General features: G+C 40.3%; 1 protein-coding gene across 1 annotated transcript in view; it reads left to right on the forward strand.

The window, feature by feature from the left end:
* Positions 1 to 26,026, forward strand: part of LOC126263749 (28S ribosomal protein S18b, mitochondrial) — a 70,856-nt gene that overhangs the window by 18,657 nt on the left and 26,173 nt on the right. Inside the window, exon 3 of the mRNA XM_049960934.1 lies at positions 25,143 to 25,240. Within this exon, the coding sequence (XP_049816891.1) occupies positions 25,143 to 25,240 (98 nt within the window). The remainder of the gene's footprint in view (positions 1 to 25,142; positions 25,241 to 26,026) is intronic.

Consider the following 26,026-nt stretch of genomic DNA (forward strand, 5'->3'; position numbering starts at 1 on the left):
TGTTGGGAACTAAAATACAGAAAATTCTGAATGGAATTGATAGTGTTGATGAACTAAAACACAGCTTCATTTTCCAGGTGAAGGGTTGATTGAAACCCTTCCTGAAACTGAGGGAAGAATGATATCAACATTGGCTCATGGGTAGTATAAACTCTTATCGTGCCAGAACAGAGGATTTGGAACATTTATGCTTGTCCTTTTTTCATTCATCACATAGATGAATGCCATCAAGAAGGAGAACTCACAATGTGGAATGAGTAAAGTTATACATTAACATAAGAAAAAAAAAACTCCTAGAAATTTACCCTCGGGCTCAGCATTTATTTGCTGACTACGGGCTTGGCGACCCCAGAGTTGCTCAGCTGGGGACTGGTAAGCACTGCCAATCCTCTTCCACCATAAGTTCTGGGTGTACTTCAGTGACCACTGTATGGCACAGTGGTGGAACGTTGTGTCTCACAGGGGCAGGGGATCTTGGCTTGACCATCTGGATCAGAAGGATGGTAAAAACCTCTATAAAAACCCCTCAACCTCAAGGTGTGCTGGATACCAATGAGATGCATGGCTGTTGAGGTGGAACAATTGTTAGTGGGCAACCTATGAGGAAATGGACGAACCTCAGTTGTGGAAGGCTTATCTAGGCACACAGGACCCTTGTCTAGGTGGACTTCTCCCTAGCTCCTCATAGGATCAAGATGGAACCCTCGAAATTCACTCCTCCTCTTTCCAGCAGAAAGGGTTAGCTGCTGGTAGGTACTAACACCCAATCAAGAGGGCTCTTGTAGCCAGTCCTCAAGACTTGAGGAATACACAGTCTTTAACAGACTTGTGGATTACACATTGTCTTCCAGACACTAGTAACAGACCACATTCTGGTGGCCAGAATCAGTTTCTTATAGTTAAATGGAAATAGGGCTTCTTTGGGAAAGTTTCATCTTGCACTTGCGAAATGGGATCCTTTTGGTAGAAATGTCTTAATTCTCAAAGTGTGAAGGACATGAAGAAAGTTCAAAGCTTCGGGGGATATGCAGTAGAAAGTGAACTGCACAACACCTTGAACTATAGCTAAAGTGTTGTGACATGGAGGGATCTGGTTGACATTTTCTGAGAAGAACTGAAAGCTGAATAGTCCCAGGAAGGCAATGTTAGTGTGCAAAACAGTGTATGGTGATCTAGTGAAATCGGACTTGTTTATAGTGACTATCAACAGCAAAAAAACTTCCAGAGCACGTTAAGGAAGGTTTCTGTCACCTCAGCGTGCAGCCTTATGTCCCCAACTCCCCAACTCATAGTGCTGTTTTACATGCCAGTGCTTTTAGCACACCACATCAGGTTGTAAAGGAGAAGCCACATGGCAAATGTGGTAAGGCTGCCCATAAAGCAGTTGGTTGTTCGTCTCCCGTGAATTGTGTAAACAGCTCTGGGGCCCAGCCTGTCTGGAACAGGGGATGCAGTGTCTTCCATGAATAAAACAAGATACAGGAGAGTAAAACAACTAAACGTGTCTCGTATGGTGAGGCCACAAGATCTGTAAGGCCATGCAGTCCCCCTACAGTCCTACCTTCGTTGCATCTCTTCTCAGCCAGCCAGTTCAGAAGACTGAAGCTGCTACACAACCTGAGATTGCTAGTGTTAGCACTATTACCTGCATTTGTCAATCGATTTGTGCTGCTACAGCCTGTGCTTAGCACTAGTACCTGTGTTTGTCAGTGCATTTCTGCTGCAGCAGTTATTTCACAGCCTGTGCCTCTACCCAGAACATTAGACAAGGCTTTGATTACCACTGTTGTGGAGCTCCCTGTGCCTCCAGAGGTTGAGTGGTCTGCTGCCAGTACAACCTCCATAGCTGTGGCTCCAAAGCCTCTCCAGAAAATTGAAGCCCCAGTGAATCAGCTGCCAATGGCTACAGGAAGCAAGCAATCTGATTTGTCAACATCACTCTGACCTCTCTCATAACTCATCCACAGAGCCAGTGGACCTTGATGTTAGCCGGAAACACATCTGGTCACATCACGGAACCTACACCCACTAAAGGCTACCCTCTAAGATGGAAAGACAGGGTGAAAGTGCAACCCCCATGATAGATGGCTCCCATATTACAATGGAACATTAATGGGTTCAGGGGACATGTCGAGAAATGGAAACTACATAGATATTAAAATTGCGTGCCAGACTGAGACTTGAACTCAGGACCACTAAATTTTGCGCGCAAGTGCTCTATCGACTGAGCTACCCAAGCGAGACTCATGACTCCCCTAGCCCTGCAAGTTTTACAGGAGAACTTCTGTGAAGTGTGGAAGGTAGGAATGAGGTATTGGTAGAAGTAAAACTGTGAGGGTGGATCGTGAGGTTGTGCTTGGTTGGTTGGTTTGGTGAGTGAAAGAACTAAACTGCTGGGTTATCGGTTCCAGTTGTGCATGGGTTGCTCAATCAGTAGCCTACTTACTTGTGAAAGGCAGTGGTCCCAAGTCAGTCTCAGTCCAGCACAGTTTTAATCTGCCAGGAAGTTTCAGACGACAACATGTTTATGTTTAGGCATTTTATAATGCTAGTTTACTTTACACAGCAATTCAGCATTGGTAGGTGGAGGGGGGAGGGGAAGAACGTAGTGGAACAAGGGTAGCATGGACAAGCGGATAACAGATCGGTTAAGTGGTCGTTCAGTTGACCGTATATTCAATCACCACTTTACTGGAGCTAACATAGTCTCCATACAGGGAATATTTGGAATAGATCAAAGGTTTATCAGAATCAAAGGAAACAGAAGTGAAAGTTTTATTCTTAGAAAGCACACAGGAAACATCTTCCAGTGATTTAGTGTTAGATACAGCTTTGAGGACAATGCTTCAGATTTACAACTGAAGAAGACACTGAATGCATATTCTGTTCTGGTAGTTGGTATGGAGACTAAGAGAGAAGCGCACACTAGTGCATGGGATGCTGTCCTTGGGCTGCTGAAGAATGGTAACTGCCCCCCCCCCCCTCTCCCCCCATGGACCTTGCCGTTGGTGGGGAGGCTTGCGTGCCTCAGCGATACAGATGTCCATACTGTAGGTGCAACCACAATGGAGGGGTATTTGTTGAGAGGCCAGACAAACGTGTGGTTCCTGAAGAGGGGCAACAGCCTTTTCAGTAGTTGCAGGGGCAACAGTCTGGATGATTGACTGATGTGGTCTCGTAACACTAACCAAAACGGCCTTGCTGTGCTGGTACTGCGAACGGCTGAAAGCAAGGGGAAACTACAGCTGTAATTTCTCCCGAGGGCATGAAGAAACTGCAAAAAGGTGGGAATTTAAGGAGATGGGACCTGGATAAACTGACTAAACCAGAGGTTGTACAGAGTTTCAGGGAGAGCATAAGGGAACAATTGACAAGAATGGGGAAAAAATACAGTAGAAGAAGAATGGGTAGCTTTGAGGGATGAAGTAGTGGAGGTAGCAGAGGATCAAGTAGGTACAAAGACAAGGGCTAGTAGAAATCCTTGGGTAACAGAAGAGATATTGAATTTAATTGATGAAAGGAGAAAATACAAAACTGCAGTAAATGAAGCAGGCAAAAAGGAATACGAACGTCTCAAAAATGAGATTGACAGGAAGTGCAAAATGGCTAAGCAGGGATGGCTAGAGGACAAATGTAAGGATGTAAAGGCTTATCTCACTAGGGGTAAGATAGATATTGCCTGCAGGAAAATTAGAGACCTTTGGAGAAAAGAGAACCACTAGTATGAATATCAAGAGCTCAGATGGAAACCCAGTTCTAAGCAAAGAAGGGAAAGCAGAAAGGTGGAAGGAGTATATAGAGTGTCGATACAAGGGCAATGTACTTGAGGACAATATTATGGAAATGGAAGAGGATGTAGATGAAGATGAAATGGGAAATATGATACTGCGTGAAGAGTTTGACAGAGCACTGAAAGACCTGAGTCGAAACAAGGCCCCAGGAGTAGACAACATTCAAGTAGAACTACTGATAGCCTTGGGAGAGCCGCCCTGACAAAACTCTACCATCTGGTGAGCAAGTTGTATGAGTCAGGCGAAGTACCCTCAGACTTCAAGAAGAATATAATAATTCCAATCCCAAAGAAATCAGGTGTTGACAGATGTGAAAATTACCGAACTATAGGTTTAATAAGCCACTGCTGCAAAATACAAACACGAATTCTTTCCAGATGAATGGAAAAACTGGTAGAAGCCGACCTCAGGGGAAGATCAGTTTGGATTCCGTAGAAATGTTGGAACACGTGAGGCAATACTGACCTTACGACTTATCTTAGAAGAAAGATCAATTAAAGGCAAACCTACGTTTCTAGCATTTGTAGACTTAGAGAAAGCTTTTGACTATGTCGACTGGAATACTCTCTTTCAAATTCTGAAGGTGGCAAGGGTAAAATTCAGGGAGCGAAAGGCTATTTACAATTTGTACAGAAACCAGATGGCAGTTATGAGTCGAGGGACGTGAAAGGGAAGCAGTGGTTGGGAAGGGAATGAGACAGGGTTGTAACCTCTCTCTGATGTTGCTCAATCTGTGTATTGAGCAAGCAGTAGAGGAAACAAAAGAAAAATTCGGAGTAGGTATTAAAATCCATGGAGAAGAAATAAAAACGTTGAGGTTCGCCGATGACATTGTAATTCTGTCAGAGACAGCAAAGGACTTGGAACAGCAGTTGAATGGAATGGACAGTTTATTGAAAGACCCCAGTCTTCAGTGTACTGCAAATTAAAAAATCTCACAAACATAGGCACTTATCACATTTAGTGATAAAACATCAGCATTTGCTATATTGTAATAATTAAGAGCAGATAATAATTGTCATTCTGCTGTCTGCTTCTTGTAACTTTCCTGGTGGGGAAGTGTTATGATGTCAACTGTGTTCGTTTCTGAAAAATTGTAAATAAAACTTCCACGACATCTTTACAATGGATTACTGGTATAAAATAAAGTTTAATTTGTGCTGTGTAGGTGCAACACATATTTATACTGTAGTTTAATCAAATTCACACATACAGAGTGCAGCTGCAAGTTTTCATAAAATAAGTTATTAGTGTAAATAATACTGCTCGACACAGTGTGATCCACGCATTATCTTGCCTGTTCTTGTACCTTTTTCGCATGTGTAATGATTCTTCATGCACTTCGTTTCATAAAGTTTTTTTACATACAGTAAACTGTCGATCATCCATGGTGATTGGGGACTTGAAAACTACAGATAATCGAATTCTGCGGATAATCTGCAATTTGAGTACACGGTAATGAATTAGGGCAGTTGGAAAACAAAAATTAATTACAGTATCATAATTAAAGTAATTAACTAATGTTTATAATAAATTCTACCTTAATTGTCATAATATACATGAAAATTCAGTACTCGCAACAAATACAGAGCAATCTATTTTCTCGTGACCTTACTACTTAGAAACAAAGTTCAGTCCAGCTCTTGCAGTGTTCGAGCAGCACATTGTTTGCTACACTCTTGTTGTAACACGAGATTGTCCCTTACCTGCTACCACTCCCAGATAATGGAAAATTTTCAGCAGGAGAAGGAATGGGGTGGGGTGGGGTGGGGGGGAATCCTGCAAAACTAAGTGGATAATTGAGAGGTTACTGTGTTTTATCCTCTACAGCTCCTTCTAGTACCATGGAATCATTCCCTAATGTCTTAACAGGTGTCCTATCACCTGGTTCCTTCTTCTTGTTGTCAGTGTTTTCCATATATTCCATTCCTTGCCATTTCTGTGGAGAACCTCTTCATTCCTTTTCTTATCAGCCCAGACATTCTCAGAAAATTCTTCCTCAAATTAAGGCCAATGTTTGATGGTAGTAGACTGGGACAGGAATACCCTCTTTGCCAATGCTAGTTTGCTAGTTGCTAAAGACACCCAGAATTTTTTTGATAACAATATCTCTTGTATTTGGCATCAATTTGAATTATCTGATTTAATGAACGTAGTCCTCAATTCACAAATTGCTAATGATAAAAGAATGTCAGCAGAGCTCATTGTTGTGGTAATTACATTAATTATGGAGATAGTTCCATAACAAATATTATCACCTGCTTTACAACGGAAATGACAATCCCAACACAGGTTCTATATGATATAGTTAGTTGATTAGCTTGCTGTTCCACTGTTTAGAAATGTATTTGTTATTTTTTGAAGTTACAGGTGCTGGATTCTGATTCACATATATGCTATAACCTAGCTAATGGTGACCACTGTTAAAATGAAATGGTGATAGCTTGGCATCAAGAATCAGCAGCATATGGATACACTCTGCAAATTCTAGAGTGATCTGGCCATCTTTGGCATCACATAACATTTCAGTAGGTCTCATACGAATATTGTGGTAGCCTAGAGGCATCATTTGTATGAGACTAGCAGGAGCTAAATTAATAACACTAGTGCTGACTGTGAGGCACTATATGGATAATAAACACCACACTCAGCTTTGTGAACCTATTGTTATGTGAGGTTCTCACTGTCTTTAGCATACTGCCAATTGAAAAGCTCTTCAGCAAAGCACTTATCACTTTTGTCAACAAGCATCAGCAGCAGTTATATTGCAATAATTAAGAGTGGATGGTAATTGTCATTCTTTCACTATTTATAGACTTGTGTGTAAATGAAATTTGTTTATGCATAGACTAATGACCTCAGCAGTTGAGTCCCATAGTGCTCAGAGCCATTTGAACCATTTTTTTTGTTTATGCATACAACATTAATTACAGAGAGCAACTGAAAATTGTAAGGCAGGAAGGAGCATTTGTATCTGTATTTTCTTTTGCTCAGACCAGCGTGGAGAATCAAAGAGTTTACATGGCTCACATGAAATATTTGCAAATGATTTACATCGCTCTGTAAATCACTGCCTCCCAAGTGTCAGCAATATTTGGGGTTGAAATAGACGCGGCATCCAAAAAATGTTAAGACGTGAGGTTCACTTGAAAGCATGGGCGCTGATGGTGGAGAAATAGGCGTATTGGGTGTCCTTGTAGAACTGCACATAGATAGCATCTCAGCTGTCCAGAGACCTAGTGAAACAGTAGGGAGTCTCAGTCCAATGCTTGGTGGCATGGCATCTGAGTGAAGTCTTTAATTGGTGATGAAGCTGTTCCACAAGACTATTAGTTGCAGATTCATGCCAAGCAGTGCTGAGAGAGCTTTAAAAAGATATGGCTTGGATTGCTTGTCCTGATCTGTAGTGACAAAAGGAGGAAGGTCGAAGCATGGGATCCACCTGCGGAAAAAGTCATGGCTACAATTGCTGCTGTTGTCTTTTAATAAGATACATGTCAGGCCATTGTAAGAAACAGTCATTTTCTGTCAGGCAATATTGATACCCTTGTGACAGCGGCAGAGGACCAGTAATGTCATTTGGACGTGTTTGAAGCATGGACTTCATGGGTTGAAGGTACTGAGCAGAGCTGTTACTTGCCGAGTTGCTTAGCTGCACTCGCAAGCATTGCACTGGCGAACAAATGCCTTACATTTATTCTCAATATTTGTCCAGGTAAACGCCTTTTTCACCAGTTCTACAGTAGTCCTTACTCCTGGATGTGAGAGGCTGTGAAGAGATTGTGAAAATCTGTAGTAATAAATGATCACATTGATGTGTCACAGTATAGTTCTGCATTTGAGCCCAGTATCTGGATCGTTGAAGCTGTAAACCTGATGATGCTTCAAGTTATGCCTTCAATTCATTATGACCTTTGTGGTTGTTGGCAAGTGCTACGAAGTCAAATTTATTCACAATGATGTCAATATGAGATACTGCAGCTGCTGGTCCATTCTGCTCACCATCAACATGCTAAATGTCCATATTAAAATGCAAAATGAAGTCCATGTGTCGTAACTGGCCTAGTGATGCATTTTCTAGCTTCTGCTGGGAAGTGAACACTAATGGCTTATGGTCTGTGAGAACATGTCTACCTTCATGCATGTGCTTAAACTTTTTGATTGAGTTATATGCTGCATAGAGCTCATGATCATATGTTGACCAATTTGCTTCTGAAGGCGATAATTTCTTGCTAAGGAAAGCTAGAGATTGCCAGTCGTGTTGAACATGTTGTTGTAACACAGCTCCAGTTGCAGTTATTGATGCGTCTACTGTAACAGAGAGAGGTGCATCATGAAGGGGATGATCTAACAATGCCAACTCTGCAATAGCATCTTTCACTTTGGCCAAAGATTCTTTCCTTTTGTCAGTATATTGCAGTGGGTCTCCATTTTTTAGGTGAACATTTCAGTGAGAGGTGCTGCCAACAATGACTGATCAGATGCAAAATGTCCATAAAAATTGATCAACCCCAAGAAACAACATGTCTCATATTGTAGTGACCTGGGGAAGCTGAGAAATAGCTTCCTCTCTGTCTTGGGGTGGAAGTATCCCTTGTGCATTGATAAGGTATTCTTCTGTCACTCCGAAGACACTTTTTGCAAATTAATCACTAAACCATGTTCTTGTAGCATAGTGAATAGTTGATGTAGGTGTGCTAGATGCTCTGACTTGCTAGATGAATTACAAGCAGGTCATCAGTATAGACATAACAAAAATCTAAATATCCAGTTACTTCATCCATAAAGCCTGAATAGAGTACAAAGAGCGGTTTAGGGTACATATTTTACTGAAACTTATATTGGAAAAAGCACTGGCGAGTCTATTGTGGAGAAAACGGTCTTACCGTGAATGTGCATAACAAAGTCTTCAATATGTAACCCAGGATAACAACAAGGTATTGTTCTTGCTTTCAGCTGACAATAGTCACCACTTGGGCGCTACCTGTTATTCTTTTTAGGAACTATGTGGTGTGTAGATGCCCATTTACTATTTGAAGGGTGACAAATCCTGTGTGCTAATATAAAACAGAAATCTTGCTTTGTCGTCTTTAGTTTTTCTGGATGCAGACATTGAGGCCGTGCATGAACTGGCAGTTCCGGCATAGTGACAGTGTGGTGTACCATTAAGACTCTTCCCAGTGTTGTAGTAGACGGCAGATGACTGACTGCGGGGAACTGATGTAGTTCATTGTATGGTGAATCACCTGTAATCATTTTCATGCCAGCATGCTTGGCATGATGTAGGTGCCCATGGCTGGACAACTGTGTTTTAGAATAAAGCTGGCACTGATTGCGAAGGTCTGCGAGGAGACTATAAAAAGATAAGAAGACTGCTCCAACAGTTTTGTACAACACATCAAGCAACAATGAATCTTGAAATTTAGGTCTACTTATGTAGCCATAAGTATTAATGGGAAGTCCATCTACAGTATACATATAATTACTATTGGTTTTCCGCCGTGGAAGATGAGAAGAAGGGTAAGATAAGAGAGATGCACCTGTGTCAACAAGAAGTTGTAGCTTAGCACAGTGCACTGTTATAAAATGTCATTGGCTCTTTGGCTTGAAATCAGTTGCTGTTGCTATTGATTCCTGGTGGCATTTCTCTTGTCATGGTATGTGGTGAATCATGTGACATGGTTGTTCGAATGGCATGGTTGACATGTGTATGATATATTTAGTCAGTCCAGCATGTGATTTAATGTTTTGGTGTGCGATGCAACGATTCTGGCATGTAATTTGGAAACTTGGGCTCCCCAAATGTTGTGTGTAAATGCAATTTATTTGTGCAGACAATAGCCGGCCGGTGTGGCCGTGCGGTTCTAGGTGCTTCAGTCTGGAACCGCGTGACTGCTATGGTCACAGGTTCGAATCCTGCCTCGGGCATGGATGTGTGTGATGTCCTTAGGTTAGTTAGGTTTAAGTAGTTCTAAGTTCTAGGGGACTGATGACCACAGATGCTAAGTCCCATAGTGCTCAGAGCCATTTGAACCATTTGTGCAGACAATATAACAACATAATAATTACATCGAGCAACCGAAAATTGTAAGACTGAAAGCAGCATTTACATCTATATTTTCTTCTCAATGACAGTTTTGCTGAAGGACGACTTAATCTAGGCATTACTGTTAACATTTTGTGTTTCTTGGTCTATGTTATGATAACTGTTTCTCCTTTCATGTTACTAGAAGCTGGAATCATACCTGCTGGTTTTATCATCATCATGGCTTTTGAGCCCACTTTTTTTTTTTTGTTATGTTACATGGTTTCCTTGCACATTTGGCTTTCCCAATTGGGAAATTTGTTGTTTGTAGCTTATGAAGTATATCTGCAGATGCTCATATTTTGCACTCCATGCTGCATTGTTATCTTTTCATTTGCGTTCCTGTGCTTTGGGGCTAGTGCTATAATTATAAAAAGATTTTCTGTACCTGTAATGTTTACAGTACAACCACTGGATATGCTCCAAGAATGTTAATTGTGTCTGTTGAATGAGCTTTCCAGTTTTTCAGTATGTGTAACAAAAATAAATGTGATAGATATTGATTTCTGGTGTTTTTTAATAAGTATACTCTAATCCCTAACCCTAGTTACAGAAATGGGAATAAAAATCATGGGCTAATATTTTTGGTATTCTGGCCCTTTGGCAGCCACATTTGAGATGCAAACTGTACTCACTTCTGAGCCTGCTCCAGGAACAAATCAGCTTGGATACATATTCTTTCTGCTGGGAGTACAGTTGAAACTTGGCAATAGAGAATTTGTTTAGCAACTGTGCGATCAAGTAGTTGCTTCCTGGATGGAACACAACTATCCTGTTAAATTCACATGGTACTTTCTTGTGATTTCTATTGAATAATCTGAATGAAGGTGCGGCATCAGGTTATCAATTTATGGTTTTGAGATCTAGGAAGATCTTTACATATGGAAATTGCAATTAATCTCATCTTTCACATTGTGATACAGCTGTCCTAGCCACCAATAAAGCAGTTAGGAGACAAATGCCACAGCTATTCCCTAGCTCCACGGTAATGGGGCTGCTGCGTGACGTGAAGGCTTCATTGGCTCTCAGTTCCAATCTCACTGAAGGCCAGCTTCATATGAATTCTGTGGTATAGCTACCATGCAGCCAGATCAAAAATGAAAAAGGAAATCTTATGAACACTTCTCCAGCATGTTTTCTTGCTACCTCCAGTACCCCATAGTGTAAGGGCGAAAAGCTTACAATACCATTGATAGCGGCTTTTTCTCCTCCTCCTCCTAATATAATTCTTAATATTTATAATTACATGATTTTATTTGTGATTGCGGCACTTAGTAATTCACTAAATGGGTTTCTTTATGTGTGTATTACACATGCCGTACTTCAATACTACTTGAGCATGACATAGTACAGAGCACAAACACAGGCTGTTCCGAAGTCCGAAATAGGTACCAATTTATGCCGACTTAGGCACTCTCGTGTTACAGATGCTTCGCGTTCTATTAAAATAGGCTTTCGTTGTGAGATATTGTGGTAACTTGTAATCTTTTGTTAGTAACACAGCCCATATTTTAGTAGTGCTTTTCCATTTGTTCATTGAACATAACAATAAATGTAAGTGGGGAAACCAATCATCAATGAGATATTCTCTCACATCAAACCCAGTCTTTTGATGCTCAGGTAAATTATTAATTACTGCCAATATTTTATATCACCCCTTGCTTCTGAGTACATAACTTTTGTTGGGATTCAGCTATTAATTTCTTCTTAAGAAGTTAATATAAAGGCATTACAACTTGTCATCAGTAATAATATTGTATAGGAATGCTCAATGAGCAAACTGTTGATGATCAGACAAAAAAGCCAGTAACTGTCACAACTTTGCTTTTTCTTGCTTTGAATAAAGAATACTGTAGTCCTACACTCAACTTCTGAACTTACTTATTGAATGCAGCTGTCGCACAAGTATTAATGATCACAGTTCTCATATTACTGAGGCTTCCTGAATAAAGAAAATCATTCACGCCAAGACAAATCTTTCTTCAAACAAGAAAATACTTTTCTTGTGTGTTGGCCTGCTGGCATTCTCCCCATACACAATAGTTTTTTTGAGCTGCTTCTGCTGGCTTCATCCCACTATTAAGCCTAAAGCAAACAACATATCACAAGTATTAAATCTTCTTCCACTTGCGACTCTATTGTCTAAACCACATTCATTAAATTCAGGTATGCAAAATCCAGTATGTAACTACAAGACAAACACTTGAACTTCAAATAGGAAAAGACCATTGATTAATAAACTCTCAGGAATCTATGTATGTTGTGCTGCTGCCTGGTGTTCACTCATTGTATTGAAGTTATTTTGTGCAGAAAATCAAAGTATAATAATACGGTTGTTTGCTTGGCAATGTGAGAGCAGAAATGTGTCAAAGATGTGCTATGCTGTGGTCAGCTGGTCGGATGGCGGCTAGCGTCAGATAGCCAGTGGCCACCATAGGGTGAGGAAATTCGTTAGTGTGAACTGTTCTGATCTTGATAGAGCCCCATGTTCTTTCACAGAAATGTTTTGAGAAGTTATTGCTAGTACTGGTGGGTTAGAAAGCGAAGCATAGTATCTTTGAGATTCCATCAGACTGATACCTTTAGCAGACAACTAAAATGCAGTTTAAAAAATGAAGGAAGGCATACACTCAAATTTGCAACTGTGTGTCTACATTGTGTGGTGTTTACCAGTAGGCCAGGAGCAAATACAGCACTGCAACAGATTGAGCAGAAGACAACACTTCCTCCGGACAATTCTGCCTCCTACAGAGTTGCCAGAAGGTGCAGATGGCTGAACTTAGAATTCTGTAGGGCAGCCAGTTGTATTGGTCCTTTAAGTGAATGTCTTGAACTTAGCCTCTGCAGTGGCATGCTGGTGTCCAGGTTTTATATCAAAGGGGGTACATTGAAATTACTCCTACTCAACAAATGGTTTATCCAGAGGCTGAAACGTGACCTAACTTCTTGCTTGCTTCCTTCCTTCCTTCCTTCCTTCCCACCCCTGGCTACCCCTACAATCATCATCCAGTGGAGCTGTAATGCATATTTTCACCACCTAGTAGAATTTAGACACCTGCTTTCATTTAGTCCAGCAGTATTTTTTAGCTCTCCAGGAAACTCCAGCAAACATATACCTATCCTATGTAATCACAATTGCTGTTTCAAAAATCGATTTTGCCCTGTAGTGGCATCAGATGGTGTCTGCACAGTGGTGCTTGTAAACATTTTTAGTAATCAAGCTCCATTCAGTACATTTATAGGGGGTAGGACGTCAAACAGGCCGACTTGGAGCAGGAGAGGCACCACAGGACATTTTAATTTCCACTGTCTGTACTTTTACAAATAAATTCATAAAACTTTGTCAGCATGACCAGGAAGGATTCAGAATTCACTCTCTTAGCAGCGGAACTTCGAAAATAACGGAATAAATTTTTTTACATGCCAAATTTCATCATTTTTTTTCACTTATTAATGGCAGCATTTGTTGCTATAGGTACACTTTTTTTCATAAGTAAGAGAGAGCTTTCGATGAATTTTGCACAGCGTACAAACCATACTTAAAGGTGTATGAAACTCTAGGATTTTCCAAATCTATTAAAAACTGTGGTAAAAATTGAGGTAAATAACTATAAAATTTGTGTTTTTCCTAATCATGAAGTTTAAAATATAACAGCTCATTCATTTTTTCATAAATTAAATAAATTGTAGAGTTTCATACATCTGTAAGTATGGTATGTATGCTGTGCAAAATTCATCGAACAGTCTCTCCAACTTATGAAGAAAAGTGTACCTACAAATGCAGCCATTAGTAAGTGAAAAAATGATGAAATTTCGCACGTAAAAAAAATTATTTTGTTATATTTTTGAACTTCCAATGCAATCAGTGTGAACCCTGAATCCTTCCTGGCGATGCTGACAAAGTTTTATGAATTTATTTGTAAAAGTATAGACACTGGAAATTAAAATGCCCTGAGATCCTTCTCCTGGTCCAAGTCCACCTGTTTGACATCCTTCCCCCCCCCCCCCCCCCCTTAAGAATTGTAGCTGTTGGCACATAGACAATTAGAGATTTTACTCTCCCTAATGCGTTTTCAGGGTTTCCACATTCTGGAAATCAGGGAATATTGGGGAATTTCAGACACGTCAGGGAAATCAGGAAAATATCAGGGAAATTTGGGGGGAAAAAAACACTGAAAAAAATCTCGTTTTTGTCTCACTAGGTGAAATAGATTGTTTACTGAGATGTAACACATCATTGCTGGTTGGGTGCAGCTGAGTACATTCCTCATTCCTGCTGCTTCTCTCCTTTCTACCTCTCCCTCACCTTGCAGTCAGTGCTGCCACCACTTCTTGCCATTAGCCTAGCAGCTGCTGATAGAGGCGGGGCGGCATGAGGAGTGGTTTGTTTGGATCTGATCCTCAGAGAGTGTGGACGCAGGGGCCGGAGATGGCGGTCATGTGTGCCTGAGTTGTATCTGAGTGATTTGTGTGTGTGTGCGTGCGTGCGTGCGTGCGTACACACTCGCGCACATTTTCTGACAAAAGCTATGGCTGAAAATTTAGTTGTGAGTGTGTGATTGTCTTTTCTACATGCCTGTCGGCAGCTCAGCGGTAATCTTTATGGTTAATTGCTGTCTATCCTCATAATAATTGATTCTCAGAGTATTTAAATAAGTTATCTGTTGCATGAATTGATCACTGTGGTCTAATTTCATCAACATGGTGTCTATGGCTCGTGAATAGCTGGCCACACGAATGGATTTCCGCGACTGGCCAAAACCGGAGGCTATTTCTGCGAGTATCTGTAATGGATCAGGTCAGTCGATCAGAAGCCATTCTGTTTCCACTAATACGCAGGCCCTGCCCATTGGATCTGGTCTCACCGATCTGTTGGCAGGTTGGGTCTGTTTGTGTGTGGGGTAATGCAGCAGATTTTCGTGGTTTTATCTGTGGACCCAGGACTGCGGTGCTCCTCAGCAGGCCAGAAGCCATGAGTAATTGATTTCAGCAATTGTGTCTCACCGCAAGTACGTTGTACAGTGTGGTGTTTTATGGATACTTATTTGCTCTAGTACATTTTGGCACTTCAAAAGTAGTTTATATGTTAAAAAGTTTGGGTGATAAGAAGAAGAAAATTGTCCGTCGCTGGTGGTTTGTATGCTATGTACTCATATATTTCTCTAAAGAAAAATCGCTCAATACCTGTAAAATAATAGATATAACACAGTGGGTAGTAATCGACAATAACAAACATAGTAGAATCAACGTTTTTTTTGGCAGTCTCCTACAGTGTTGCTTTACACAATTCTTCCGTACCTTACACACTTCTTTCAAGAGGCCTGCATTTTTCTGAGGTTATTTCTGAAATCAGTGAAGGTATTTTAAACCTGTCTTGCAGTTCCAAGGAAATGTGTATTTTTGTCACCAAATGTGTTCGTTTTGTTGAAATAAAATAACATTAGTGGTATCAATGAAACACTCATTCCACTTCTCTTGCATTCTCCGTCTAAAAACAGTTCATTAAAAAAGATGTCGATGTTAGTGCTTAAGGTTCTTGCGTACATCAGAAAACGCTATCTGCTTGCAAGTTTTTAGATATTTCCTCATTTGCATTATTGTTTCCTGTACCGTAGCTGCAACGACAAGATTGTCAACATATGTCTTAACTTACCCTTGAGATCCCAAAATTTGTCAGGGAAAAATGTTAAAATTGGCTGGAAATCAGGTAATATCACCTGTGGAAACTTGTGGCAACCCTGCTATTTCCCCAGAGGAGCAGCTGACATGTCAGAAGGTAGCTTACCTGATCTGTCAGCTGCTGCCTACACCTTCCTCCTCCTGGATTATTTCAGTGTCCACAACCCATTGCGGAGGAATGTTAAAACATTTAACCTAAGTATACTAATGTAACAAGTGATCATGGATCATGACTTACGTTTACTTAACACAGCAACTCATTTCATTGCGGCACATTGAACGTGTACAGCCACCAGGCTCTCGGTCTGTAGCTGCAGCTTCCTCCCCTCAATCCACTGGAGGGTACATGATGCCCTCTGCAAAAATTATTGCCTGGTTACCATGACCCTGATTCTTTGGACATCCGGAGGTTTATATTTTAATTTTACAAGGATATTGTATTATTTCACACATTGTATATCAAGAAAGAGGAAACATTGAATCGGTGTTTCACAACTGAGAGCCCTGGACAATGGGCTTTCAAGAAAACCAATCTGGCATGCTTTCAGTGCTGCCCTACCAAGGCAGCATTCCCTACTAGAGGATATCTACAACTTAATACAGAACACAACTACTTCAATACTAAAATAAGGAGGCATCTCACAAACAAAGGGACCCATACCTTTTCTATATAGCTGTAGGCCAAGTCGCATCCTATCTATGGTCACCAGGTAGTAACCTGTACTTCTGGTAACCTCTTAGATGGTAATATTCATTCTGATCATCACTAGGTGGTACACTGTGCTTAAGCATCTCCATCGGACAACCATTCCTCAGCCTTCTATCTACCCATAAGCCTGGTAGACTTTAAAAACCTGTCTTCCACTTCTCATGCCTGGAACCATATAAACTTTGTTTCAGTGAATAATGAGAACTCCTCAGGGTCTGGCCCTTGGCCACAACACAGCACTCAATCCAAATGGAATCAACACTGAAATGCCACAACATCTAACTGCACATTTCAACGCCACATATTGTATTGGTGCATAAGTTTGTAGTGTTTTAGTTCTGCATGTTGGTACAGTGGAACCTTGTAAACAAGCACCTTCCATAATGTGCAATTTGCATAACAAGAAAAACAAATTCTTAAAACCTGACACTCTTAATGAGTGACGTTCTGCATAACGAGTGATGACGATTTAGTGTGACGTCACCAGCCATTTGCTTACAGCATGGGAAACGTTCAGCAGTATGAACACCTTTCATTCCCAGCAGCAGCTATGTACAATCTCTTTAGTATGTACTGCAGTCTGGGTTTAGCGCTCTTTCCGCTACCCTCTTAGGTGCAGCTTTTGATCAGATTTCTCTTAACTTGGTTCACACAGTGTTTTTTTGTGTGCAGATTTTAATAATCTTCATAGAAATGCCCCCGAAGGTAAAGCTGCAAGATGATGACCATAAGAGAAAGAAAATTACCTGAGAAATGAAACATAAAATCAGTGAAGAACACAGATGCGTGAGCATTGCTGATTTTGCATGTACTTACAGTCAGTCTACATCAACTATTTGCACCATCCTCAAGAAAAAGGGCAAGATTAAGGAGATAGATACTTCAAAGAGAGTGACAAGAGTATCTAAACAACAGTTTCATATTCTGGATTATGTCAGAAAGTTGCTCCTTATGTGGATGAATGAAAAGCAATTGCAAGGTGACACTGTTAAAGAGAACATTAATTGTGAGAAGGCGAGAATGATTTTTGCCAGCCTTATTAAGAAAATACCAGGATCATCAACGGCCCAAGAAGTGTTTAAGGGAAGCCGTGGGTGGTTAGAGAACTTCAAGAGAAGAATTGGCATCCACAGTGTTGAAAGGCACAGTGAAGCAGCCAGCACCAACACAAAAGCAGCAGAGAACTTCATCAGTCACTACAAGATGCTCCTAGATTCTGAGGGTTATCTGCTGCAACAGGTTTCAAATTGTAACGAGATGGGTCTATTCTGGTAAAAGGTGCTGAAGCACACCTTTATAACATCAGAGGAGAAGGCACTGTTTGGTCACAAGCCAGTCAAAGACAGTCTCTCAGTGCTAATCTATACCATTGCAATCAGTGATTTGAAAATTAGACTACTGCTTGTGTACCATTCAGAAACTCCACAAGCCTTCAAGAAGTGCGAAGTCCTGAAAAGCAGGTTAAATGTGATGTGGAGGTCCAGGTGTGAGTGACACACAATCTTTTTTTGTAATTGCATCTATGAAGTGTTTGGTCCTTCATTGAAGAAGTATTTGCTTGAGATGAGATGAATCTGCCATTCCTTGTCTTGTTTGTTATGGGCAACACTCTTGCCCATTTTCAGGCCTACAAGACCACGTCCTTGAAGAACTTCAATTCATCAATATCCAATTTCTGCCTCCCAACACCACTTCGTTACTCCAGCCTATGGAGCAAAAGATCAGTTCTAATTTTAAGAAGCTCTAAACTAAAGCGCTCATTGAGCATTGCTTTGAGTTGACTGAAGCTTCCAATCTCACTCTGAGAGTTTTGGAAGTATTACTTCAAATTGGTGTGTGCACCAAGATGATTAAAAAGGCATGGGAACTTTCACTTTTGTTTGGAAGAAGCTTTGGCCGAAGTGCTTTGTCAAATGTGAGTCTGGGGCATTTGAGTTAGTACCTGTGGAGCCTGTAGTCAACGAGATTGTGTCTTTGGCCAAGAGCATAGGACTAAGAGTGGATAACAATGATATTGATGAGAAGATCACAGCCAAGATATGACCACCAAAGAGCTTATGAAGTTGCAATGTGTTTCACAGCAGGAAGTTGTAGAGAGGAGTTCTTCAGAGGAGGAGGAGGAAGAGGCGGTAACAGCAAAGCAGCAATCTTGTGGTGCAATAGGAGACATTCTGAAAACTTGTGAATTGGTTGCATTGTACATTGAAAATCATCACCTGAATAAAGCAGTGGTTACACTTGCTAAAAATTTATATGATGATGATGATGATGGTCACATTTTCGCCAAGAGTTAAAGCCTCTGCAGAAACAAATGACTATAGCTCCCTAGTAAGAGAGAATTAGCTATGTATCGTGAATAATAAAGCACATAATACTGTATGTATAATTCTCTTTGAATAAATGGCACAAATAAGATAAAACTTTTAGTACTTTTTCTGGATGAAATGGATTATCATATTTTACAAGGGATGAATTGTTTCCCTTAACGAATGTTTTGCACTATGAGTAAGATACTGGAACATGCGAGGTTCCACTGTAGCCTGATTGCTATGAATTTATTTATTGATTGTCGTTTGAGTTTACATTTTGTTATTTGGAGAGTGAGTGGTGTAGCTGTGGACATTAGAAAATGGAGTGCCAAGTGGAGGAATTAAAATGTTTCTGACATGTTCTTCTGTCCGAGTTCACTGTAGGGGTGACAGCAGCGGAGGTAGCCAACAGAAACATTTGTGTCATGTGTGGGGATAATGACGTTGGACAGAGCACCTTATTTTAAGAAGGATCATTTTAATATTAGGGACTCTCCACATTCAGATTGACCTTTGGGGGTCTTTTAAACTCATTGAGCCACAGTGATCAACGTCACTCTACTCGAGAACTAGCAAATACAGTGAATGTGATCATCCCACCATTGTGCGACATTTGCATGCAATGGGGAGGATTAAAAAATTGCCTGTTTGGTACAGCGTGCTGTAAGCCAAAATCACAGAAATCAGCAGGTAGCCATATGTGCATCTGTACTTGAACGTCATTAATTGGCTCAACAGCAACACCGGCCGTTCCTGTCCTTTACTGTTGCTGATGATGAGAAATGGTATCTTTATGCTAACACAAGGAAAATAAGAGTTTCTGAGCCCAAACAAAGCAACAACTCCCAATACAAAGACCGGTGCCCATTCCCAAAAGATAATGTTATGTATCTGGTGAAACAGTGAGAGTGTGATGTACTAGAATTGCTTCCCCAAGGTGTAACCATCACTGCTGACATTTAATGTCAACAACTGAGATGTCTTGCAGACACAATCCAAGAACAATGACTAGGAAGCCTGTGTGAAGTGATGCTGTTCCTTGATAAAGCCTGCCAGCATTCTGCTGGACTCGTGAAATGCACTATACTGGAGTTGGGTTGGGAAGTCATTCTGCACTCGTCTTATTCACCTGATCGTGCACCCTCTGATTTTCAGCTTTTCCTCTCTCTAACAAACAACCTTCAAGGAACTTCCTTTGTAGGTGAAAATGTGCTGTCGATGAGTTCTTCTCTTCAAAACCCTGGGATTTCTACAATTGCGGAATCAAACAGTTAATCCAGAATTGGCAGACTTGTAAATAGTGAAGGAGAATATATATTGCTGATGACTAAAGTCTCATGTGTATCTGTTGTGTTTATTAAACTTATGGAAAAACACTGTGAATTTATGCACCAACCAAATACTTTACCGTTGATCTCATTTGAATCAGAATAGTTGTTGTGGTTTTCAGTCCAAACACTGGCTTGGTGCAGCTCTTCGTGCTACTTTATCCTGTGCAAGCCTCTTCATCTCCGATTAACTGCTGCAGCCTACATCCCTCTGAATCTGCTTACTGTATTCATCTCTTGGCCTCCTCTCCGAATTTTACTGTCCACGCTTCCCTCCAGTACTAAATTGGTGACCCCTTGATGCCTCAGAATGTGTCCTATGAACCGATCCCTTCTTTTAGTCAGGTTGTCGCACAAAGTTCTCTTCTCCACAGTTCTGTTCAGTTCCTCATTAGTTATGTGATCTACCCATCTAATCTTCAATCTGTTTATCGTTCATGTTTCAAATCAATATGTGGCTCCATACAAATACTTTCAGAGAGGACTTCCCGACACTTAAATCTATAATCAATGTCAACAAATTTCTCTTCTTCAGAAACACTTTCCTTGCCATTGCCAGTCTACATTTTATATCCTCTCTACTTCGACCATCATCAGTTATTTTGCTCCCCAAATAGCAAAACTCCTTCACTACTCTAAGTGTCTCATTTCCTAATCTAATTCCCTCATCATCACCTGATTTAATTCAACTACATTCCATTATCCTTCTTTTTCTTTTGTTGACGTTCATCCTGTATCCTCCTTTCAAGACACAGTCCATTCTGTTCAACTGCTCTTCAAAGTCCTTTGCTCTGCCTGGCAGAATTACAGTGTCACCAGCAAACCTCAAAGTTTTCATTTCTTCTCCCTAGACTTCAGTTTCTACTCCAAATTTTTCTTTTGTTTCCTTTACTGCTTGTTCAGTATACAGATTGAATAACATCGCCGGCTGGAGTGGACGAGCGTTTCTAGGCGCTACAGTCTGGAACCGCGCGACCGCTACGGTCGCAGGTTTGAATCCTGCCTCGGGCATTGATGTGTGTGATGTCCTTAGGTTAGTTAGGTTTAAGTAGTTCTAAGTTCTAGGGGACTGATGACCACAGCAGTTAAGTCCTATAGTGCTCAGAGCCATTTTGAATAACATCGGAGATAGACTACAACCCTATCCCACTACTTCTCAATCACTGCTTCCCTTTCATGTCCCTCGATTATTATAACTGTCATCTGGTTTCTGTACAAATTGTAAATAGGCTTTTACTCCCTGTATTTTACCCCTGACACCTTTAGAATTGGAAGGAGATTATTCCAGTCAACAATGTCAAAAGCTGTCTCTAAGCCTACAAATGCTATAAATGTAGGTTTGCCTTTCCTTCCATGAGAAGTCATAGGGTCAGGATTACATTGTGTGTTCCTACATTTCTCCAGAAACCAAACTGATCTTCCCCGAGGTCCACTTCTACCAGTTTTTCCATTCGATGGCTGGCTCTCCCAATGTTATCAGCAGCTCTAATGGAATGTTTTCTACTCACAGGGTCTGGTTTCGACTTAAGTCTGTCCGTGCTCTGTCAAACTCTTCACGCAGCATCATATCTCCCATTTCATTTCATCTTCATCTACATCCTATTCCATTTCCATAACATTGACCTCAAGTACAGCTCCCTTGTGTGGACCCTCTATATTCTCCTTCCACCTTCCTGCTCACCCCCCCCCCCCCTCCGCCGCCTGCAGGACTAGTTTTCCACCTGATCTCTTGATATTCATGCAAGTGGTTCTCTTTTCTTTTCTCCAAAGGTCTTTCTAAGTTTCCTGTAGGCAGTATCTATTTTACCCACAGTGATATATGCTTCTATAGCCCTAAATTTGTCCTCTAGCCGTTCCTGCTTAGTTATTTTGCAGTTCCTGTCAATATCATTTTTTTTGACATTTGTATTCCGTTTCGCCTGCTTCATTTATTGGATTTTTATATTTGCTCCTTTCATGGGTTAAATTCAATATCTCTTGTGTACCCAAGGATTTCTACTAACACTCATCTTTTTGCCTACTCAATCCTCTGCTGCCTTCAGTATTTCGTCTGTCAAAGCTACCCATTCTTCTTCTACTGTATTCTTTTCTCTTGTTCTTGTCAATCGTTCTCTAATGCTGCTTCTAAAACCCTCTACAACCTCTAGTTCTTTCAGTTTATACAGGTCTCATCTTCTTAAATTCCTACCTTTTTGCAGCTTCTTCAGTTTCCTGCCTTTTTGCAGCTTCTTCAGTTTTAATCTGCAGTTCATAACCAATAAAGTGTGTTCAGAGTATGCATCTGCCCCTGGAAATGTATTACAATTTAAAATCTGGTTCCTAAACGTCAGTCTAACTATTACTAATCAACCTGAAACCTTTCGGTGTCTCCAGGCCTCTTCAGTATATATAACCTTCTCTTATGATTCTTAAACGAAGTATTAATTACGCTCTGTGCAAACTTCTGCCAGGCATCTTCATCTTTCATTCCTTTACCCAGTTGATATTCATTTACTACTTTTCTTTCTCTTCCTTTTCTACTTTTGAATTCTTCGTCCTAATCATATTTTTGGATCCTGTAACAATTTGAATAATTTCTTTTATCTCATTGTACATTTCCTCAATCTCCACCTCCACCTCATCTGCATAGCTAGTTGGCATATAAACTTGTACTACTGTGGTGGGTGTGGGCTTCATGTCTATTTTGCCTACAGTAATGTGTTCCCTATGCTGTTCATAATAGCTTATCCGCGTTCCTGTATTTTTACTCATTATTGAACCTACTCCTGCATTACCCTATTTGATATTGTATTTATAACCCTGTATTCACCTGACCGGAAGGCCTGTTCCTCCTGCCACCGAACTCCTCTAATTCCCAATGTATCTTACTTTAACCTATCCATTCCTATTTTTAAATTTTGTAACCTACCTGCTCCATTAAGTAATCTGACATTCCACTTTCTGATCCGTAGAATGCCAGTTTCGTTTCTCCTGATAACGACGTCCTCCTGAGGAGTCCCCACCTGGAAATCTGAATGGGGGACTATTTTGCCTCCGGAATATTATACCCAAGAGGATGCCATCATCATTTGACCATATAGTAGAGCTGCATGCCCTCAAGAAAAATTACAGCTGGAGTTTCCTCTTGCTTTCAGCGATTTGCAGTACCAGCACAGCAAGGCTGTTTTGACTGATGCTACAAGGCCAGATCAGTGAATCATCCAGACTGTTGCCTCTGCAACTACTAAAAAGGCTGCTGCCCCTCTTCAGGAACCCTACATGTTTGTTGGGGCTCTCTACAGATACCCCTCCATTGTGTTTGCACATACAGTACGGCCAGATATGTGTATCGCTGAGGCACGCAAGCCTCTCCACCGACTACAAGATCCATGGTTTATTGGGGAGGGAGGGAGGGGGGGGGGAAGATTTGAATCAGTAGGACTGTGAATTAAATTTCAGTTGAACAATTCAGTCAAGAGTATAAATTACAGTTAACACGCCACGCCAGTGGTCCATAGAAGTAGAGTAATATGCAAAGTTCTCGCTGGTACAAAAAGGATTGTCTCTTTGTTGCTTCCATGCACTGACCTGTTCAAAAATTTGTTTTGTAGCCATTATTTTTTGAGGATACTCTTCTCAAAAACAGTAAAATTTCCAAATCCATTAGAACTTAAGTTGTTTTGTGTGTGATTGCACAGAACACACTCACACTTCATAAATATTGTCCAGCATCCCCATGACAAAATTATTCCTACATAATGATAAGATACAGGTTGATAGCTGTTGTCACCTAAAACTGGTTTTGACACAGGTCCCTGATTGACAGGGTGAATGTAAAGCATGCAAGACTTCCTGCTTTTAACAGCTGTAAGGATATAACAGCCATTAACTTGTTTTCAAAACTTATAGCTTGTGTTTTCATATCACATTTTAATTCAGATTTCATATGTTCAGCATTGCTGCTAATCATACTAGTTGTTCCACTCCCTCTCATATCCTCCCTTGTAATGTCCTTGATTGTTTCCAACTTGGTAGAAGACATGTTTTTTGACTTCTGAAAACATATAACTTCCCACCATCCATCATTTGTGCTGCTTTAAATTCTCCTGAATTTATCATTTAACCCCTAAACTTCTTTTCAAAATTAGTTCTTATTCCCAAATTTATTTTCAAACTTAAAATTAACATTACCAGTATGTGAAAATAAATCTTCCAATTTGTTTTAAAATTGTGAGTTTAATTCTCCTAACTGAAATGCCAAAATAAGATCAAATGGATTAGCTTCTGCTGGCACTTCTGCCTGTGGCCTGGGACGTACTAGCTTCCTGCTCTGAACCACAATCACTGGTGATTTCGTTGTCAGAACTGCCATGGCTGACGCCACAACTCACAATACCCAGAAATCCAGTAGCAGTTGTTCTTAACTTATTGAGGTGCTCTAGAGATCACTTGCGGTGTGTGTTGACACAAAACTCTAAACTTGCATGTTGGTGTGGTCATGGCACTGGTTCAGATTGTAGACAGGAAACAACATGAAGTTGCGGGTGCTGGTAGGAGCAAAATGTGGCAAAGTGCTGTGAAAGCGATGACTGGCCATGTGCAGTCTCGAACAGCCAATGACTTGCTTGCAGCATTTATCATTGTTTGTCACTCTTTTTTTCTCTCCAAAGTCATCCTAACACATGAAGCTACCATCCATGAGTCTGCCTACTAAATTTCAAAAAAATCCCAGACCCAGGCACCCTACTTTCCAACTGCCACCATGTTTTCATAAATATGTCTTGGGAGGGGAACATAAATGCGCGATTAGTGTTATCTGTATTGATTTTGGTCCATCAGTCGTAGTTGAGAGACTGATCACACACCACTGCAAAACAGTTCCTAGAGTTAAAAAATTACAGGTTTGTTATGTCTTTACAGATTAGGTAGCTTCAGTATAAATACATGAATGTAGTGGGAGTTGATTATATCAGATGAGCTAGGCAACACAAAGAATACTTTGAGCTGCGAGGTCACAGTTCAGAATTCATTCCCTCTCCGAAAGAGAAAAGAAATTTAATGTTACATATAATGGGTATCTGATGACTGAATTAACTGTCATGAATGAATGGAGTGTAAACTGTTCTGTAGGATCTGCAGCTACTTTCTCAATAGTTCTGACACCTATCTGAATAATTACATGTATAAATAGAAGTTGTGGTATTTAATTTGTGTGTGTCATTTTGTAGATGTTTACCAATAGATCTCCGATTTTAATTACAGCTTACAGTCAAACATATGGAAATGATCCAGTTTGGGTGCACTACAGACGAAATCATAAAGGAATGTACGCTCCCAAGAAAACACGAAAAACATGCATTGTGAGTACAATTACTTGCTTCTAATACTTACATTTCTCATTTATAATGCTGTTGTACACACTGATATATTACCATTTACCTTTGTGTCCTGTAATGCTGAGAAATTTCTGAATTATCTAATGTAATATCTTACATTCAGAATAGTTAAAAACCTGATGAGTAATTGTGAAGAGAACTGCTTCCTTTATAAAGCAATGGATTGCCTCAAATTTTGGAGTAATGCTCGTATACAAATGGTTGATTATCACTTTCAGTTTTTGTCTGTGAATTAATGTCTGTTAATTATTTCTTTTTCCTTTATTTTACATTACAAAAAAGTGAAATTTAAAGCTGTGTTAAATATAAATGGAATGATATCGTGCATTACATTACACTTGCATATCCGTCTGTTATCATTTTCTTAAATTCCATGCTGTTTAGTCCATCATATTGGTCTTTTCTTATCTCTTGGAATCTGCCAGAAAGCTGTTTTGGTTCATCTACCATCCATTGACCTAGTAAAAGTCCTGCCCATCTTAATTTCATTTTCAGTACAGTTATAATTAAGTTTTCCCCTTCATTCCATTCCCTGAACTCAGAGAGCACCTATTAGTTTTTAAATGATTTGCATATACTAATTGTCTCACAATCATAAGTCAAAACTTTCAAACCACACAGATTATAAAGTTTTTGTTCCACAAATAACAGAATAATTTTGAAAACTGTTTAATTTATCAGAACACTTGTGACCATTCCTCCTTGTCTGTTTCTTCTTCTGCCTATAAAATTGTCACAGTCAGTGTATTT

This window comes from Schistocerca nitens, chromosome 6 (genome assembly GCF_023898315.1).
Source record: "Schistocerca nitens isolate TAMUIC-IGC-003100 chromosome 6, iqSchNite1.1, whole genome shotgun sequence".
Classification (NCBI taxonomy): Eukaryota; Metazoa; Arthropoda; class Insecta; order Orthoptera; family Acrididae; genus Schistocerca; species Schistocerca nitens.